Source organism: Rhodnius prolixus, unplaced genomic scaffold (genome assembly GCF_049639745.1).
Source record: "Rhodnius prolixus isolate KJV_2025 unplaced genomic scaffold, Rpr scaffold_10, whole genome shotgun sequence".
NCBI lineage: Eukaryota > Metazoa > Arthropoda > Insecta > Hemiptera > Reduviidae > Rhodnius > Rhodnius prolixus.
Genome location: NW_027411615.1, coordinates 24,504,456 through 24,519,745, shown reverse-complemented (window position 1 = coordinate 24,519,745; position 15,290 = coordinate 24,504,456). Strand labels below are relative to the sequence as shown.

The window sequence follows — 15,290 nt, the reverse complement described above, 5'->3', positions numbered from 1 at the left end:
TAACAAGCCGTTTGCAATCGGTTTTTGTCGTCAATTTTCGGCTTAGTTGACCATAATTATTTATTTAATTTCCAATTTAATATTTAATATCTAATGAGCACACTCACACGACTGTCTCTTACTATTATACTGTGTAATGCATGCTGGCTAATGCATTTTTTATTTTATTTTTTCAATTATTAACGTCATAATTCTCGTACTCTTAATGAGACATACTCGTATGTATAGAACTACATACACTATTTCTTTTGTTTTTGGCCCAGCGGATCTCGAAGCGTATATTTTTTGTGAAAACCTGATATGGAAACGCATAACCTACTTTCTTTGAATAGTAAGATGATTAAACAATAAAAGAAGGTTAATATCGCTAGTTTTGTCCGGACATAGCACGCATACTTTTTGGTTTTCTTGACTGATTTCGAACTTACAGCCATCTTCAGAGGTTAATTAGTTTAGTGTAATGAATTTGACTATTTCCGTCTTACACTTCACTTTCTGACTCCTGACTTTTTTTTTTACTTTTTTAAGACATTTTGTTCATCATGAGAGACGGAGAGAGGATCTAGTTCATTTTATAATAATCACTTTTTCGAACTAAAGGGCATCAAAACATTTATTTTTGGTGATCTCTCACATCGAGAATTTGTAACGCTACTTACCTTATCATTGAAAGGTAGTTTAGGTCCTGTTGCCTTGCAGGCATAGAAGCTTATCGAACAATTTCCTCTGAAACGCCTATGATGTGCGCTTTTCAGTGGTGTAGGGTTCTTTATCCACTAGGGAAATTAATATGGTCTTTGTGGGAATAGATGGGAGAAGGTTTCCCACTAAAGTGCCCATTTCAGTTTGATGTACAAAATTATCACTTTCACAGCCACACTGATTTCGCCAAAATTCCGATCGATAGCCGGAAGGGCTTAAGTTCTAAAGGGATTTCTATATTGTTTAAATCAAGTTCTTTATTCCAAACTGATTTACCAACCTCTGATGCGAGTTCGAAATAAAAAAAGCCCTAAAAACATGCGAGCTAAGACGATAAAATTAGCGATCCTGCACCGCGTGCCTAACCCCATTTTTGATTTTTTAAAAAAAGGGTTAAATTGATGTCTTTCTTGAAGTAAAAATATTACAGTAATTTGAGGAAAGTTTTTAAATACTACCGTGCGTTATCTATAAAGGTACAGGATTAATGATGTATTAAAACGGAAGTAAAATAAAAATTAGTTATAAATATTCTGGAATTGATCCAAAGCTATTACTCTGGTACAGAATTATCATACAGAATGTCCGGTAATATACCTCCATTCACAGATAAAGCGTAGTATATTTATATTACCATAACAACTTATCTCAGACTGTTCTATTTATTAAGTCAGCACTTGAAGAACAAGCATTGAAGATTATGATTAGGCTACAAATTACTTTGCTTACGTAATAAAAATTACATTACGAATAAATTCAAATTTATTCATGGCCATTCCGTAAGACCACACATTTATTCCATGAACTATAAACAAAAATAATAATAATAATAACAAAAAAAAGATGGGAAAGAATTAGCTATGTGGTTAGCATATTGGATTCCCCACGCGGAGATCCCGGGTTCGAATCCTGCTGCTGGGCCCTTAGATTATCTGAAAAAAAAGCTCCAGGCGCTATTTACCTCAAATGTTCACGCGCCTTAAAATCTTTTTAAAAAAAAACGAACAAAATTGAAGCACAGGATTCCCAATTATTTGTAACGAGAAAACACTACAGGTCCGAGACTACAGTTTGCAATAGAGCTGAAGATAATTCGATTGCACATTTTTGTAACAATGTGAGAAAGAATATTATATTATTTCCAAAAAAATGAATTGAATAAACGAGTTATATTTAAAGAATTATTTAATATGAGTAAACTGATAGTCTGGAATTTTGTGCATGCCTTGAACTTTAATGGAAGATTCCTTCTCACAGCCTTGTAAATATAATCTAAGAAAGGTTATAATTATTTGTTGTATTCTTTTTTATTTCATATTCCTGAAGTAAGATTGCGTCATTCGAAATATTCCTAATTATTGTTCTTCATAAATGTTTCCAAAGTAGAGGAATAGTAAAGAGTTTCAACTTCAAAATAAGAAGTTGAAGACTGCAAAGGACAGTAAACAGAAGCATCAAGGGTAAACCGGTTTGAATTGTTCGGTATGTGGCTCCATTAAAAGTGTAGTTTATTTCATTGTTTTGTTTCTTTAAGTAATAAACTTCTTTTTAGACTTTGTATTTTATTTAAATTATAATTTACTTCTAAAAGTTTTGGGCAAGTTTTCCTTGTTATATAGATTGCAGAATTACTTTTTGAAAAAGTATGATTATAAAGAGGCGTGCTAGAAAATGATCTGAATATTCATATTTTTGTGTCCACCTGAAGATCACTTACAAACCCGGAAAACAGGTAACTGTCCTGAAAGAACATATGGGATATGGAGACAAGAATGTTACAACCAGTTCTAACGTAGGGGTTTGCGTACTTGAAATCATTATTTTAAACTTTGTACGCTCATTGAACTTTTTGAAGGTTTATTATATCTTTAATTTTAAACATTTCTGCAGGAAAAAGTTTAGTGAAACGATAAGCAGGGTCGAGAGAGACTAAATAATTACCATGGTAATGTGGTGAAGTCTCCGATTCCCCTAAGAAGTTAATGTCAATTAACTAATCTTTAAATTTACATGAAATAAAAGACTGGAGCAGGGGTATCAAACTCAATTAAAGCACGGGCCATTTGGTGTAATAGGCAAGATTCACGCGGGCCACATCACATTTACCAATTTGATTATAGTTATCGATTCAGAACATCACAACCCAGAATGCTTTAGTAATCTAGACGAACTGGAAGCCAATTCGGTGATTTTCCATTGTATTTTACCTTTCATTTCCCAAATGAAGGCTACCCATTATGTTTATTTTGGTCCTGGGCATAAAAGTAGGTGACAAAGATAGGAATAGTAGAAATCTAGACAAGGGTTTCCAAACACATTTAAAAGACGAGCATCTAGGTGCAACAGGCAAGATTCGCGTAAGCCTCATTAAATTTACTAATTTGATTAGATAGGTATGATACACAACATTTCAACCCAGAATGCTCTTTTTAAGATTTCCACTATTGGGATCAGTTTACATTACGTGACACGGAGAGTTTCTTATCGTCGCCGGAAGTAGTCACCGCGTTTATACAGGCCCCCAGGAAATGCACTGGGCCACATGTATACTTGTCTTCGGTAGTTAAAGTGTTAACGAGGGAATTGTGTGTACGGTATTGCTCTGAAATCCCCTAAGCGCTATTTTCTTCGAATCAATTTTTTTTTTTTCTCTATTTTCATTTCATTTCAGAACATGGGTCTTAAAAAATTGCCTCGGGTGTCGCCAGTTTGACACCCCTGGACTAGAGTAAGTGTTTAGTGTTGCTAAATACAATGTTTTTCTTGATTACATTTTATAGGCAAGACTATTTCTTTGTAAAATAAAAATAGGTAACATTCCATAACTAAAACTTGGAAGATCGCGCGTTTTCTTTGACGGATTTACATCCATCATCATAAGTTGTTTAATCCACAGGTTGAAATAAGGCGTATCATAGAATAATCTTATTATTTATTGACATCAACATTAAGGGTTCAACTTATATTCTTTTAAACACGGCAAGAGTGTCATGCCCTTGTTGTGCAAATAAAGAACCAAAGAGACTCTGTGCTTGGGCAGAAATCAGATTACTCTGGATACAGGCCTCTGGGCACGGTAGGTTCAGAAAGCACCTGCACAAGATAGGGCTTATGTGCCGCTGTTGCTAAAATGGAAGAGATGCCATTAAAACTTACGTACTGAGGAAAATCTACGAATGAATCTTAGAAATAAGAAGATTTGCATTTTTTCGGACAGTCAAGCTGCACTGAAGGCCCTTACCTCCCTCAGAATTACCTCTTCCCTGGCTTGGGAATTTAAAAAGACCCTAGAACAACTGTCCAGGCACAATAAAGTTCGACTGGAATGGGTGCCGGGCCACTTGGAGATTAAGGGGAATGAAATAGCTGATCAGTTGGCCAGGAATGGAGCTAGTACTCCTTTCATTGGCCCGGAACCAGTCCTGAGGATCACTAGGGGTGCAGTTCGTGAGGCTCTCAGAGATTGGATCTGGAAAGAACATGAAAAGTACTGGGTGATGCTTCCTGGGGTCAAACACGGCAACAGAGTTATGCCCTTGTTGTGCAAACAAAGAACCAAAGAGACTCAGGGCTTGGGCAGAAAACAGATTACTCTGGTTTCATTACCTATTCACAGGGCACGGCAGGTTCAGAAAGTACCTGCACAAAATAGGGCTTATCAGCTCGGAACCGTTGTGCAGATTGTGTCAGAAAGAGGAGGAAACGGCCTCTCACTTGTTATTCGATTGGGTTGCAATCAAGCGGCTGCGCTACAGATATCTTTGGAACTTTGAGGCCAAAGGTGATTGTAGCGCAGAAGGAACTGGTAGGGAAAGTCCTCAACCTTTTTAGAAGGGGAGGTTTCGACTATTAGACTCATAGGGGAAGGCACATTAAGCCTCTTGTGGCTGCGGTGCCGTGGGGCGTTGGTCCCATCCTACTTCTGATCTTCTTCTTTTATATTCTTTTTATTAATTTTTCTTTTGAATATTACAAACATTTATTGCGCTAATACTGGTCGAATAATGTTAAAAACGAATTAATAGAACCAAATACCCGATTAATAATAATTAAAACACGAATCCCCTTAATACTGAAAGAAAGAAACAATGAAAGATTATTCATGCAAATTGTGGTCCAGAATGGTATTTTTAATAAAGTGCTGTGGATGGGTGTGGGTCTAGCGTCATAGCGCTGTCAGAATGGATAGGAGAACCGTGCCGCCACAAACTTGTCTCCTATCGATCCGCACGAGGGCAGATTGCATCATGCTATAACAATTTCGTTCTACAACTTTTCCAGCTATCTTTTCCTCTGCTCCTAGCACTGCTCAATTTAATCATATCTCACTTGTCCAATCTTTTTACTCCTCAGAAAACGTGTCTTCTAATTTTTTTTTTTAAAAAAACTGTCGCCTGCAGATATTTTTACTCTAATAAATTACTTTTTTTTAATGATAAAACTTTGCGAGAATGTTGTACCATCAAAGAATTATTTTTGCTTGGAAATTGATTTTTAATTTCTCTTACTATGCTAGTAGATGAGAGGAAATATGGCGTTTGGGTCAAGTTTCTCCAGAAGTACCCATTTTGAGGCGCAAAAGTGTTTTTATTAAAATTATTTATCTTCTTCTATTTGACGGCCAAGTGATCGGTCAATTAACGCAACAATACCTCGCGGCCCAAGGCAAGGAAGGCATTTATTATTATAACTTTATTTTATTTAAAGCACTATAACATCTGAGGCTCCTGGAGCTTTCCTCAGTACACTGCTGGCCTCCAGACAGTGTTCTATCATAGCAGACAATACTTTCCAACATCCAACCATGAGCTATAAAATGGTTCATAAAAAGAGAAAATCTAAAGAGTCCGACAGCTGGATTTGAACCTGGAATCCCTGCGCAAGGCCAAAGTCAAAGTAAATAAATGATATTTCTTTTATGAGTGCCATGTAAAAAAAAAAAGTAAAGTAATCCGCCTAATTTTTCAGGTGGAGCTTAATATCCAAACTACCAATTAGGTGACGTGGACGTAGTGTTGTTCAGTTGAGGTCCGAGCTGAAGGCTTAACTAAGTCAAGCTTCGACTCAAGCCTTCAGAGCTCGAGTCTTATAGCCCTCGAAGCTTGAGCCGTGAAGCTCAAGTTGGAGGCTCACAAACCTGGAGTTGAAGGCTCATACAGTGCGAGCCTTTTTCAATTCTTAAGGAATGACGAGTAATCAATTTCAATTAATATGTTGAAAAATTCATTAGCATTTTAAGAAATGAATTTTTTTAATTAGTACAAATAAAATGCTTTTTATAAAAAACAAAAAAAAAGACTCGAGCCTTTTAAGCCGAGCCTTGGAGGCTCACCGAGCTCTCTGCGGGGCTTCAGCTCGAGCTCTGACTCGAACCACCCACCGAACCCTGAGAGCTCGAGCGCTTAAGGCTCGAACCTGATAGCTTTATAACTCAGCTCTTGAACAACTCTACGTAGACGTGGAGCGGAAGATCAAACTTTACAATAAACAATTTTTTCTAACAAATAAAATGTAGCCATAACGCGGGATTCGAACTGGGGATCTCCCACTCACAAAGCCATGATCTTGACCACTAGACCAACACCCGCCCCAAAAGTGTCATGTATATACAAAAGTTAGGGGAAAAAAAATCATTAGAGTCATTTTTTTTAGAAAAGTTTAAAAAAAATGGGAAATTCATTAATTAAAGAACCGGATTAAGGGATTTTTTTGATTTTTGACTTAGAAGTTACAGTCAGGTCTTCTGGTAAGACCCCGCATTTTTCGTACACACGTCCTTTTTCTTTCTAAAAACCACTTTAACTGACTCGGAGCACCTAAAAACTAAATTCCCTGGTGAAAATTTGAGATCACTCAAAATAAAGTATGAAAGGCCATCAATGAATAGATCATCTTAAGAGAATTCTGGGCTATCATAGTGGGAACCCAAAAGCTCTTAGGAAATATGAATCAGACGTTCATTCTTAAAAAATTCTGTAAGAGAGGAATTGATGATGAGGTTGGGGAAACAAAGATACATCATCATTTCAGAATATTTTATCAACAACCACTTCAAGAAAGCCTTAACTTTATAAGGAGGGCGGATTTGGTCCACAGTGACTCATCCCTGCAGCCCTTCACTGCTGACTACGTATTGCATAAGGGAGAATCATTTTAACAGTCTTCCCCAGTTTTAGGACATTTCTTAACCTTTATTATTCAGGGCATAAAAGAGGGGTTGAAGAAGGTGAAATTGCCATTAATTTCACTTTAGGGCATGAGCGGAATAGGTATCATTAGTATTAAGCATGAGTCATGGCCGTAAATATGCAGTTTATCTGGAGGGGAAATACTCCTCAAGTAACCCTCTAAATCCTAACTAAGTGTTATAGCACTTCTTCTTCTATTATCAGGTCTTTACAACTTCTACTGAACGTAACTTCGCGAAATTGTAACCCTAACTTTCTATACCCTACATTATGACCTTAAATTTTCCTACCTCAACGAAGTTACCCCTCATTTCTTTTTCACCTACTTAGCCAATCATCACGCGAACTCTTTGCAAAATCATTATCCACACACACTCATATCCTGATTAAGCTCGATCGTTATAAACGAAGTTGACCCCTTGATCTTCTCGCTGTTTAACCTCTTCCTGCAATATAGAGTGGGCTAGTACTCTTTCATCATGCACTTCCGATTGTGACGCTGAGCTAGATAGGTGACACAATTTTTATCCTACATTTAGTTCATATAAATTTTGTGCTCATAGATTCACAGTTTCGAATATGTTAAATAAGAAAAAATAGTGCACTAACTAATCTGAAAGAGTTACCAAAGAGCCTGCAGATTAAGTGCGCTTTTTTGAATGACCTTCAGTTGCTTTTTTTTTTCTTTCTCAGTCTGGTCTTAATACTGCGCACTGGACGCTAAGAACTATTGTTCCACTCGCTTTAATGCGTCTCTTTGTTTTCCGTATATATATGACATTTTCTTACGGGGCTCAAAGGAAATCTCAATTATGCAAATCCGTGGAAAATTCGAATGATCGCCAATATTTAACTCTTTACAGCAGTCAGCAAAAGTAAGAAAACCGGAAATAAAAGCACACAAATCAAGTAGGATAGGCGGAAACAGTCAGGACGACCTAAAAATAGACATCCCAACTGTCTCTCCATCCAAAATTCTAAAAATTCTTATTGATTATAAGGTTTTTTGTTTCGTTTATTTTTTTAACTTCATGAACCACCCATTTTATCGTAATCAAATAAAATACGACTTTTTAATTTAGCATTAGAAAAGGCTGTAAGAGCCATACGGACAAGTTCCAATGGCACAATCTATAATAGATTAAACCAACATATGGCATACGCGGACGATGTCGTCTTGACTGGAAGAACCAGAGCAGCGCTGGCAGGTTCTTTTCAAGGATTTTGTAGCGGCTTCGAAGTTTATGGTGTGTTCTCGAAGAAATCTGGGTAGTGATGAGCACCTTAAATGCGCACCGTACAATTTTGAGACTGTTTCATCTTTCAAATATCTGGGGGCCGTTTTAACCGATAAGAATGAAGTGAGTGTAGAAATAAAGGGCAGGTTAAAGGGCAGGCAATAGGTGTTTCTGGGCACTACAGAAGGTCTTAAGTTTTAGAGAACCATCGAGGGAGGCAAAGCTGATCGACTATAAAAGCATATTGAGGCCAGTGGTTACGTATGCCAGTGAAACGTAGATGTTAACCAAGGAGGATGAAAGATGGCTTATTGCTGGGAGAGGAAGATTCTAAGGAAAATTTTTGGCCTAGTGAAAAAAGGTGGAAGGTACAGAATCAGGAAGAACAGTGACATAAGAGAGCTGTACCAGGAGCAATCCATGAAGCCTATTAACTGGCCACTGCAGGCTCAGAAAACATTGGCAGATGATAGCCTCTGTAGGTTCTGTCAGGAAGAGGAGGAAATGGCACTGCACGTGTTGTGTCAGTGTGAGGGGCTTGTATGGCTAAGGATGTTACTTCTTGGGGAGGAAAAACCAAGGCCTATGAGCTTTACCCAAGAGTCGTCTCCAGCATTAAGAGTCTGATTAAACGGACAGGTCTGGAGGGCGAGCTCTAAAGTTGGGGAGCCACAATAGATCCAAAGGGGTCGCAGAGGCGTAGGCCTTAAGGGCCGCCCTATTAGAATCTAATCTACCAGAGGCAAGATTTAGTAGGATGGATTAAGATGGGAAGATTGAGATGGCTAGGGCATGTAGTGAGGATGGAAGATTCCAGATTTCCTAGGAAAGTAATGAATGGGCACCCAGGGGGGCGAGAAAAAGAGGAAGACCGAGGATTAGGTGGCTGGAAGAAGACATTAGAAATGTGGGAATAAGGACATGGAGGAGGATTCCTTTGGTGAGAGAGAATTGGGGAAAGGTGACAGAGGAGGCCATGGTCCTTCGAGGACCGTGCAGCCAGAGGAGAGAGGAGAAAAAGAGAGAAAATACGAATATTTCCGCAATATTGTACCAAATAATAGATTATGCCACAAATTTATACAAGTTATCCCATTAGAAGAGACAACAATCCTGTAAATGTACAGTGACAGACAAGGAAAACGAGAATTTTTAACATACAAAAGCGTACGAATATGTAAAATTACAAAGCCAATCTAAATAATGGAGTAGTTCGCTAATGCACTTTATTGGATTATGGCAGCAAAAATTTAGGTAAATAGGTTAGTATCTTGTACGTTGCGTGCCATCATGAACTACTGTTCCACACTAAATTGTCTTTAAGAGTTTACCACCCACTAATAAACCCACTACAGCTGTTTAGACGTCTTTTTTCACCTGCCACCTATATCTACCCAATCAACTAATATTATTATCGTCATTCAGTTTTGTCGTGTAGTTCTTTTTTCTTTTTTTGTGCAAATTATTGTGTTATTTTTTTGTCTTCCCCTGATTTGGTAGATTATGCTACAAAAAAAATCAGAACCAAAATTTGTTTCGTATTTTTACAATGTGACGTAACCTACTAGAATTGGTGACTAACTATGGCTTCTTTAGCGCTTTTTATCATCAGATATTTTTGTTATTTGTTTACGATTTAAGGCGCGTCAACATCTGAGATTATTGGTGTCCGGAGCTTTTTTCAGTGCACTGTTATCCTCAAGACAGTGTTCTCTCGTTACAAACAATACTGTCCATCACAGTGAGTGTAAGAAGCTCCTAGAAAGAGAAAAGGGCCAGCAGCTGGATTCGAAGCCAGGATTTCCGCGTGGGAATCCAATATGTTCACCTTATAGCTAACTATTTTCTCAAGGTTCTTTCTCACAAATTTTTTTCAAGCTCCGAAGATTTAATCTAAGAAATAATGAATATATAGATTTCGTGACCGTAAATAATTAAACTAAGGATTCAAGATTGGCGAGGAATCGGTCAAATAAAAACTACAAATCGTCTTTTTGCCAACGTTTCGACAAATATATTGTCCTCTTCAGGGCGTGGCTATGCGGGTTGGTTGAGTTACAGAAACTATAACAATTGACAGAAACTGTTAACCAACCAACCCGCTTAGCCACGCCCTGAAGAAGACAATATATTTGTCGGAACGTTGGCAAAAAGACGAGTTGGTTTTTATTTGACCGATTCCTCGCCAATCTTGAATCCTTAGTCTAAGAAAAAATAATACTGCATATTGTAATATGCAGAAGAATTTTAGTTCTATAAAAATGTAATCATTTCTTTTTTATTTTTTTTTAACAAGAGGAAAGCCTGCCTATAACCTCTTCGCTTAGATGAATTCAATTTAATCGCCTCTATTTCAATTTAATGTTATCTACGGTAGCTCGCCGAGATTCTTTCATCCACCAAAACTAGATGGTCAAAAATAATTTATTGCATTTAGTTGTAAAGTTAACCAAGATGAGATATTGATACATTGAGTCAATGAATGGGATAGTTGAGTATTATGGAGAAGTTGAACTCCATTGGTGCTTGAAGGTCATAAGTTCAATGGGCCCAAATTATCCTTATTGGAGCAACTCTGATACCATGAAATATCAATTTTGCTTAATGATGCATTCTATTTGCACTTCGGCTCCAAGTCTGCCGCTGTTATTAAATGTTTTAACAAAATTTCTTGCAGAAAAAGAGAACATTATTACCATTTACCAATTCAATAAATCATTTAACAAAATTTTAACAAATTATTTGGTTTGACGTCAAATGATAGATGATTGTTTTGTTCACAGGTGCCGACAGAGAGCAGAATCCCTGTTTTAGGGAAATCTCCGCCCCCTACCAAGCCTCTATCTCGTCTGGCCAGCTTCTCAAACAAAGTTCGAGCCCATCTATCTCCAGATTCGTCGAAACTGAGGCCGGGTTCCGGTATGTTGCTCGGTTTGCTTGGACAGGCCAATAGAAATAAATCATCTAAAAGATCTGCAGCACAACGTCCACAAGGTTTCTATCAGCCATTACCGAACGAGTGGCATGCTTCATCCCCACAGACAACTACTTTTCATAGTTATTTAAAGAGCGAAGATTGTTCACCAGAAAAGGAAGAAGAAGTGCTAACAGAAAGAGAAAAAATTAATAGCGCACATATTGGTAAAAAAGTATGCGTAACCGGTTGCAAAATTGGAATACTGAGGTTTTATGGTCCAACTGATCTAGGTCCTGGTAACTGGTGTGGAATTGAACTAGAGAGCGCTGATGGAACTAGCGATGGATTGGTGAACGGCGTACGATATTTTAGTTGCGCTGCTTTGCATGGTATTCTCGAACCAGAAAGTAAAGTTTGTCTAATTAGCCAAATTAAAGCCTATTTAAGTGAAGTATCCTCATCCGGACCTCATAGCCTACTCGGTTTACCCAGAGAAGATGTGGCTGGCAGTCATTCTGATACAGATGAGGTGACACCTCCTCACGGCCAAGGAGTTGAACACAGACCCTCTGGACCGCCTAGCCAAATATCTACACCAGGTAGTTCCAATAGTGGTATACCATTATTCGATCTGGCTATGAGTTCTAGGCATTCTTCTGCCAGTTCCTTAGTACCAAGAACGGCAGCCTTGCAAGATATGTCTGTGCAAAGTAAGCACAGTTCTTTTGAACTTGATGAAAGTTTAGGAATATTGACCCCTGATCAGATGTCCGATTTTACATTAAATGGTCCACTAGACTATAATTTACAGAGGACTCCATCAGCTGAGGAACTGTCATCGTTCATGTTGAAGGACGAAACATTCGACGAAATTCTCGAAAACGAAACATTAGACGATCGCGTATGCTTATTAGACGATCAATTGAACAAAGAATCTGAAAGCGAATGTGCACTATCGAAAAAGAACTCTGAACCGCAGTCTCTGTCTAGCAGTTTAAGAACTAGTAAAAAAGATAACATCAGCAGAACGGATAGAACGCCATCTCTCGAAGATTTGCCCCTGGACATTTGTGCTGACACAACGGACGAGGCGAAAAGTGAAAGCACAAAGAGTATTGGGCGAGTTGCGGCACCGCCAAACAGTTTCATAACTAGCATAACAAGCATCACTAGTTTGGACAACGGTTACCAAGGTGATGGAGAATGGAGCCGACCTGCCAGTAGAGGTCCAGATCATTCTCCTTCTGCACAGTCGAAATCGGTAAAAGCAAGATTAGATCCTATGACAGATTCAGATTTTTTTACAGAAAGTGACGCCGATATGCACGAAGAATGTGCCGGTCATAGGCGGGCTCAGGTTATTGATGGTACGCTTTATGGTGGTATTGCACCACAGTCTGGCATAACGCAATCCGTCCAAGTTGGCCACAATAATCATATACAAAGATTTTCTCCCACAAATGAAGAAATGGATTCCAGTGGGATATATTCTGATTTGGATAAAAAATATGAAGAACCAATTTGGGAGAAGTGTAACGTTGTTGAAGATGAAAGAATTGCTTCACCGGAAGGTTCCATAATGACCGTTTCATCGAAATCCGACCAAAGTTTGAAAAAAATTTCACCAACAGCATTTTCAAGTTTAATTTCAGAAAAGTTGGACACAATAAAGAATATGTTGGATTCAGCTGAATGTGATATCGTTGAAAGGAACACTGGCACTGAAGAGACTTCCGATGCTAAAAAAGCGCGCAGTGAGACATCAACACTGAACAAGATTATTGAAGGACCTATGATAAAAAAATATAAAATGCCAAAGAGGAATGTTGTGTCCAAGATTAAAACTATGATGACATCCACGCCAAACTCGAGGAAGGATGGCGACAATGAAAATCAAGAGAATCGTATACCAACCGTGACCAGGCCAGCCAAGAAAGGAAGATGGGATGCAGTTATGAATAAAATTGCCCAAGGTCAAGCTGAAGAGAAAACCACACCAAAGTTGAAAGAGGTGAAAAGTAAAGTTTACTCAGGGATCAGTGGACCTGGCGGTAAACAGGTGACTCCGCCTAGACCTGTTACTGCTTCTGGTTGGACAAGCAAGTCACCATCGGCTAGATGTCTCTCCGCAGCCCAGTCTATCTCCACTAGGTCTCTTCGGGATATTTCATCCATCAAAACTAAGTGGTAATATATAATTGATTTTTAAGCGATATTTTAACTAATCATAAAATATATAATTTGTTGAAATAAAACTTCATATTGAAAAACTAGGTAAAACACGGTAATTTTTATTCATTCCAAACTTTAAACCTATTGTAAAACATGAGTTAAAACTAATACTTAATATGCTTTATTCACTATCGAACATCAGGCCAGATTTATGCGATGGGGATTGGATTGCAAGAACATTTTACGAAATTATTTATTGTAATATTTAAATAGTTGCATCGAATAGTAGGGTACCTGCTTCACTTCGATGAAAAATATTGATTTCTGCTAGACAATTTTCGTCTGAATAAAATTTAGAAAAAGTACCTTTTTCTTGAAAACTTAATGATTAAAATTAATTTAAATTGGTATATTAAAAATTAAAAGTCCATATGACCATTCACTGAATTTCGAATGTATCAATGAATAAAAAAAATATTATATTTTTAATTAGTTGACGATTAAGGCCTCAAAAAAAATGGTCAATAAAAGTGCTCATTATATTAATTTGCTGTAATCTTGGTCAATCAAATTATTAGCATGACAGTCTAGTGTTTGAGCGATCCCATGTACAATTTTAGTGTTGACAAGAGCTTTGAAATTAGTAACAAGATTACAAATTAGAACTTATTAAAACTTCCATACCTCAGTAAATGCTTTTTCTAACTGATGGCTAATGAGACAGGATAGAAATAAACTTCTTGCCTAAAAAAAGAGCAAAAATTAAAATTAGGAGAACCTCGTTAGTAGGAAACTAAAAATTAGCCTAATTAATTTTAAAAGACCTCTAACAAGTCAAGTTAGATCTAGTTTAAATTAACAGTTTTCAAAGTCAATTAACTTTTTTAATTGGGACAAATAACTATTTTTATATATTTAGAATTATTCATAATGCTATTAAAACTACATTCATGCATGTACTTCACAGCCGAAGAACCCGTATTCGTAGTTCAGAATCATCTCTACAAGGAGCCACGCCAGGTTCCCAAGCTAGTTCAAGGAACAGTTCAATTAGTGATCTGTCACAAACAAAGCCATCTCCAACTACACGTATGTACCCCATTTATTGTTTTATTTATCTTTTATCGTATGTATCTACCTATTAAATTGTTTCCAATTTAATGCTTGCGTAACCTTGAGCTTAGCAATTTATTAATTATTTAATCAAGATGATACTTTTGTGTTGTAATTGGATTTGGTTTCATTTCTTTTTTAATAATATTTTGCTAACATCAAAATCACAGTAGAGTCTTATTGAAACTAAAAAGTTATATGATCTGTGGCTGGCCTGTGGTTAATGGCAGATGAATACACAAATAAATAGCCACATATACTGCACTTGTCACTAATCAGGTATAATAATATCCTATTTCATGCCGAGAACTTCAAATAATACATAGAAATCTTCAATGTTTACACCAAGAACTCATATCACTGTTGCAATGAAATTATGTTTTTCTACTAAGAGCTATAATGACTTCTTCATAGAATAAAATTAATTTTAAGTGATTTTTCAAACTTTTTATAAATTACAAATGTATAAAATAAATTATACATTTAATATGAAACAATAAATAGTACTACAAAAAGAAACCGAAGATTATAATAGGTATTTTAAAAGACTGATTCCCTAATACCGTACATGCAAATAACTATTGTAATTACACGTAAATTACTTACTAATTTGTTGAATTTATGAACTTTAGAAATTATTACTGACGAAAATTTTTTAACTTTGCAGCATAATAGAATGCAGGCAAGACTTCATCTTGCTTGATATCTACTTTGAAAGCGCTGATTAAGTACAAGTCGTACACTCTAGCGGCAGTATTGTAAACTAAACGAAGGGCCAGCTATATGGCTTGAGTTTGAAATTACTTTCCATTGAGCTTCCTCTCACTTAAATTATGATGCTAATGAATAGGTTTTGAATTTTTAATTTCTTCGGAGCTAGTTTTTAAAATTAAAAAAATGTTATGCTAAATATTTGAATTGAAATACATATCCCTTTTCAGCAACTTTTGATACTGTTCA

General features: G+C 36.9%; 1 protein-coding gene and 1 long non-coding RNA gene across 8 annotated transcripts in view; one reads left to right on the top strand and one right to left on the bottom strand.

Annotated features, from left to right (window-relative positions):
• The window catches only part of LOC141457004 (uncharacterized), a 275,187-nt gene that overhangs the window by 88,019 nt on the left and 171,878 nt on the right, over positions 1-15,290 (top strand). For all 3 annotated transcript variants that reach the window (XM_074133469.1, XM_074133468.1, XM_074133470.1), the window contains exons 2-3: positions 10,912-13,232; positions 14,185-14,306. In XM_074133469.1, the coding sequence (XP_073989570.1) occupies positions 10,912-13,232; positions 14,185-14,306 (2,443 nt within the window). The remainder of the gene's footprint in view (positions 1-10,911; positions 13,233-14,184; positions 14,307-15,290) is intronic.
• LOC141457007 (uncharacterized) overlaps positions 1-15,290 on the bottom strand; it is an 81,996-nt gene that overhangs the window by 62,552 nt on the left and 4,154 nt on the right. For 4 of the 5 annotated variants that reach the window (XR_012460158.1, XR_012460154.1, XR_012460156.1 and 1 more), the window contains exon 2: positions 13,902-13,961. This is a non-coding gene — a long non-coding RNA (uncharacterized lncRNA). Of the gene's footprint in view, positions 1-13,901; positions 13,962-14,936; positions 15,041-15,290 lie in introns of those variants that run through there. The other variant, XR_012460157.1, reaches the window with a different exon arrangement.